Source organism: Salvelinus sp. IW2-2015, linkage group LG20 (genome assembly GCF_002910315.2).
Source record: "Salvelinus sp. IW2-2015 linkage group LG20, ASM291031v2, whole genome shotgun sequence".
NCBI lineage: Eukaryota > Metazoa > Chordata > Actinopteri > Salmoniformes > Salmonidae > Salvelinus > Salvelinus sp. IW2-2015.
The window spans coordinates 45,658,150-45,664,133 of NC_036860.1; the positions used below are offsets into that span (position 1 = coordinate 45,658,150).

The 5,984-nt window shown below is 39.3% G+C and overlaps 1 protein-coding gene across 1 annotated transcript; it reads right to left on the reverse strand.

Annotated features, from left to right (window-relative positions):
- Positions 1–255: 255 nt before the first annotated feature.
- Positions 256–1,376, reverse strand: LOC111981591 (olfactory receptor 5B17-like). The gene has a single exon (XM_024012935.2). The coding sequence runs from the start codon at positions 1,374–1,376 to the stop codon at positions 438–440; it is 939 nt and encodes a 312-aa protein (XP_023868703.1). The 3' UTR covers positions 256–437.
- Positions 1,377–5,984: the final 4,608 nt, after the last annotated feature.

Consider the following 5,984-nt stretch of genomic DNA (forward strand, 5'->3'; position numbering starts at 1 on the left):
TCCACACATTTCATTTTTGTGCCTCTGCCTTTTCTGTAAGCGTCACAAATTAAAATAAAACTTTGCACAATAAAAAAGACCTCTTGATGGAATAATGTATGGTTTGCATGTGGACATTCAATCTATAAATGATTCATGGAACCCTCCCCAAAAACCTTGCACCAGATAAAAATAAATGTCAATTTGAAAACCACATAGAGATTTTTTCAGTAGTACTAACACATACAAGGGTGGCTGTATGTTATACATTTTAAAACATATTTTTAATGTGGAATATCACCGTAGAAATCATGGTTTTCAATTAATTTTAGCATCCAATTCAAGAGAACTGGTCCCTCAGGTGGTGGCTGAGAAGACACCCCACCCTTGTTTCATGAATGCCACACACAGTTCTCATCATATGATATATCATATATTTTCCTGTCTGATTTAACACATCATGTGGACACCTTGGCTCTGTGAAACACTCTAAAGATCCTCTGTTTAATCTCTTTAGTCTGTAAACCATATATTATGGGGTTGAGACAAGTAGGGACCACACTACCCAGAACACTGCTCACTTTACGCAGGTCTGCAAAGGCTGGGAAGCGGTGGAGGACGATAATGGTAAACCCACATCCCAGCACGATGAGGTAGACCAGTAAGTGTGTGCTGCAGGTTGTCAGGGCCTTGCTGTTTAAAGAGCTGTTTTTACTGCTCAGACACACAATGGCGATCTTGAGATAGGTGAGACTGATGCTGCCTATGGACGAGACAAACAGCACAACAGTAAAGATTAAGCCATATATGTTATTTATAAGCACGCTCTCACAGGAGAGCTTGAATAAGGAGGCGTTGTCACAGTAAGGGTTAAATATGTTAGACCTGCAGCGTGACAGGCGGATGGTGAGGCCCAGCAGAATCCCCACTAAGACTATGGCCACCCCCCAGGCAGACACAGACAGCCTGATAACCATTTTGTTTGTCATGATGGTAGCGTACCGCAGGGGGTTGCAGATGGCCACATACCTGTCAAAGGCCATGATCATGAGAACGGTGTGTGATGTCGTAGCATAAACATGAGTATAGAAAGCCTGAATGACACACTCTATGTAAGTGATATATCGCTCAGGAGCTGTGGTCAAAATGTCCCATAACAGACGAGGTATCAACGCTGTAGCCCCGACTATGTCATTAAGAGGCAGGTTGCAGAGGAGAATGTACATGGGCTGGTGCAGGCTCCTCTCCATGGAGATCAATACTATGAGTCCGATGTTGGCCACCATTGTGAAGATGTAGATAATGAGGAAGAGGATGAAGGCAGGGTACGAGGACTGTTGTGTGACCTTTAACCCCTCCAGGAGGAGAACGTGGTTAGGGTACGTGTGGTTCTCCATTTGTCAGTCAAGGAGTAGCTCAGAATCTTGAGAGGAGAATTTGAAAAGATTAGTCGTACAACTTGGGGAATCAGTTTCTATCCAGCTCCAGCTCCAGCTGGTAGCTGTATAGCTATCATCAGTCAGACGAGATGTAGCTAGCTAGCAAAGAAAGCTATACATTGTTATGGAAGGTTTACATGACACAAGTGATCTCAGCTATTTAGCTGAAAAGCTATATTCTGCAAACAGCTGACCTAAGTAAGTTAATGTCCTTACTTGATAGCCAGATAACTAGACAACATTACCCAAATAAGATTGTATGTATGGACATTTCATACACCAAAACACATTAAATTATATRTATGAATCACTCGATTCCACACTAGATAGCAAAATAATAACTGTCCTTGACATGAAGAGTTGAAGTTAAGCACTAACATAAGCAAGTAGGTCTTCTACAGCTTTCTTCAGTGTTCCAAGTTGATTCCTGTGTTCTATCCCACCCCTTCAGACTTACTACAGAAACAACATCAAAGCCTTTTATTTACAACAAAACCCACAATGTGATGACGAATATGTCAGTCAAGATGTAAACATGTACGTCATGACTCCATTGACAACAATTCCCAGTAGAAGCTAATGAGGAAAGTAACAAACATGGCTTGTGGGGTGTTGTCCACTTGGGCTTTGCAAATTTACAAAATATTACAAGGTAATTTGTCTTCAAGAGATTAAAGGGGAAGTTCAGTAGTTTACAACTTGATGTTAGATGGTTTGTCACCCTGACCAGGAGGAACTGTAATTCATGGTTTGGTTTTCTTTAAACAGCAAATGTCAGCTAGCTTTAGCCACCAACAATCAATCAAAGTAATAGGAGCATGTGTGCATTCTTTTTATTTTTTAAGGTCCATTATGTAGCTTTGTGGGTGACCTCACCAAATTCACATAGAAGTGTGAGTTATAGATCTGTCATTCTTATTGGTAGCAAGTCTGATAAGTGGTAGATCCGTTCTATGCCCCAGCAAACAGGGGACGTCTAAGGACATCAGGCAACGTTCCCTTTGGGTCCCTTTAAAAACCTCTTATGGCTGCAGTCCCGATATCGGGACCAATATGACAACAGCCAGTCCAAGTGCAGGGCGCCAAATTCAAAAACCAGAAATCTCATAATTAAAATTCCTCAAACATACATGTGTCTTATATCATTTTAAAGGTAATCTTGTTGTTAATCCCACCAAAGTGTCCGATTTCAAAAAGGCTTTTCAGCGAAATGACTACAAACGATTATGTTAGGTCACCACAAAACCAAAAATAATCACAGCCATTTTTCCCAGCTAAATATAGCTTCACAAAAACCAGAATAGAGATAAAATGAATCACTAACCTTCGATTATTTTCATCAGATGACACTCATAGGACTTCATGTTACACAATACATGCATGTTTTGTTTGATTAAATTCATATTTATATAAAAAAAATCTGAGTTTACATTGAGGCTACAAGATTCACTAAATGCAAAAACATCAAGTGACTTTGCATAGCCCATCGTTTCAATATGAATACTCATCATAAATATAGATGATAATACAAGTTATACACATTGAATTATAGATATACCTCTCCTTAATGCAACCGCTATGTCAGATTTAAAAAAAACTTTACGGAAAAATAATTGCACGCTATAATCTGAGACGGCGCTCAAAGTAGCATACCACAGCTGCAAAGATAGCGTCACTATAAACAATAAAATACATGATAAATATTCCATGACCTTTGTTGATTAGGATCAGAAAGCACACCAGGAATCCCAGGTCCACAATAAATGTTTGTTTTGTTCGAAAAAATCCGTTATTTATGTCCAAATACCTTCTTTTGTTAGCACGTCTGGTTTACATATCCAAACGCTAATTCTGGTCAGCGTTATATCGGACAAAAACTTCAAAATGTGATATTACCGGTCGAAGAAACATTTCAAACTAAGTACTGAATAAATCATTAGGATGTTTTTAACATATAGCTTCAATAAAGTTCCAACCGGAGTATTCCTTCTTGTCTGCGTGAGCAATGGAACGTCAGTGCCTTGCATGAGGAAAAGGCATGATCAGCGCATGGCTGCTTGATGGACACCTGACTGATTCTGCTCTCATTCTCTCCCACAACATCATAGAAGTCTCATTGGAATTTCTATTGATTGCTGACATCTAGTGGAACCCCTAGGCAGTGCAACATCTGTCATAACTCAATTGGATTTCTTAAAGGACTCTGGTGAATAGAGACAAGCTCAGATTTCTGACTTCCTGTTTTGATTTCAACTCAGGATTTTGCCTGCCAATATGAGTTCTGTTAATCTCACAGACATAATTCATGACACAATGTTCCGAGAATGTCTTAAAAACATCATTGGGGATGTCGCTGGAACAAACCGGGAACTAGAAAAAACCTCCAGGGGACCATGGCACAACGTCCTGACCACTTTAGGAAACCATTTCGTGAAATTCCCGGGGACGTTCTAACGTTAAATTTTGGTTTGCAGGGGTGCTATTTCTATGCTTCTCCTTCTTAAGTCTCGCTTTTGTCTCATTTTACTTTTGTTTGTTTCACCAGCAAGTATTGGATACAGCCTATTTTTTGATACTATGTTGAAATTGTTTCATACATAATGTGATGTGATTTTACATATTGCACTCTACACAGTGTTGCTTTTTGTACTGATGTACAGTGCCAGTCAAAAGTTTGGACGCACCTGCTCATTCCAGGTTTTTCTTTATTTTTACTATTTTCTACATTGTATAATAATAGTGAAGACATCAAAACTATGAAATAACACATATGGAATGTACTAACCAAAAAGGGTTAAACAAATCAAAATATATTTTATATTTGACATTCTTTAAAGTAGCCACCCTTTGCCTTGATGACAGCTTGCACACTCTTGGCATTCTCTCAACCAGCTTCATGAGGTAGTCACCTGGAATGCATTTCAATTAACAGGTGTGCCTTGTTAAAAGTACATTTGTGGAATTTCTTTCTTTCTGAGTGCAATCAGTTGTGTTGGCACAAGATAGGGGTGGTATACAGAAGATAACCCTTTTTGGTAAAAGACCAAGTCCATATTATGGCAAGAACAGATCAAATAAGCAAAGAGAAACGACAGTCCATCATTACTTTAAGACATGAAGGTCAGTCAATCCCGGAACATTTCAAGAACTTTKAAAGTTTCCTCAAGTGCAGTTGCAAACTGCACTTGAGGAAACTTTCAAAGTGAGGACCGCCACAGGAAAGGAAGACCCAGAGTTACCTCTGCTGCAGAGGATACGTTCATTAGAGTTACGAGACTCAGAAATTGCAGCCCAAATAAATGCTTCACACAGTTCAAGTAACAGACACATCTCAAGATCAACTGTTCAGAGGAGACTGTGTGAATCAAGCCTTCATGGTCAAATTGTTGCAAAGAAACCACTACTAAAGGACACCAATTAGAAGAAGAGACTTCCTTGGGCCAAGAAACACGAGCAATGGACATTTGACTGGTGGAAATCTGTAATTTTGGTCTGATGAGTCCAAATTTTAGATTTTTGGTTCCAACTGCCATGTCTTTGTGAGACTCAGAGAGGTGAACAGATGATCTCTGCATGTGTGATTCCCACCATGAAGCATGGAGGAGGAGGTGTGATGGTGTGGGGGTGCTTTGCTGGTGACACTGTCAGTGATTTATTTAGAATTTAAGGCACACTTTTAACCAGCATGGATACCACAGCATTCTGCAGCGATACACAATCCCATCTGGTTTGCGCTTAGTCCCACTATCATTTGTTTTTCAACAGGACAATGACCCAACACACCTCCAGGCTGTGTAAGGGCTATTTGACCAAGAATGAGAGTGATGGAGTGCTGCATCAGATGACCTGGCCTCCACAATAACTGACACACTGTGTACCGACACACACATGCAACATGGCACCAACAGAGATGGTCGCCTTGATTCGCGTTCTTAGGAAACTATTGTCGTGTCTTTGGCTATGCTGGATTAAGTGATATGACATGCTATTCTATAAAATAATTTCTCTGTAAATAATATTACCTGATTAAGCTAATCAGGTAAATGTAATTAACTAGAAAGTCGGGGAACCACGAAATAATGTTTATAGAGCTGTTATCTTCTGAATAAACTCTTAAAAACCTTGTAATCTTTTACCTCAATAGCAGTCAATATTTAATCGTCACCTTATTTAGTCTCATCTGAAAGTTGTAAATTCTTGGTTATCTTCACGAACCCTGGCTAACAAGTTGAATCAGCAATACAAAATTTGGATTAATTATTTATTTACTAAATACCTAAATAATCAAACAGAATTACATCTACACAGAATGGATCATACATTGATTACAAATGATGTCATAAAGGAAAACGTCCCTAGCGGATGGAACAGATATGACGGCTGGTTACACAAAGAAAGGGAGTTGGATTTTGAATGAAAGAGCGGGAAGGAACAAGGGAACAAAGGAAGATTTTGTGTCTCTATCGGGCCGTAGGCAGCTACTCTATCGTAAATACAGAATCTTATGCATTCTAAATAACCACCCATTTGGAAAAGAAAAATGCAATACATTTTTACTGATGGAAG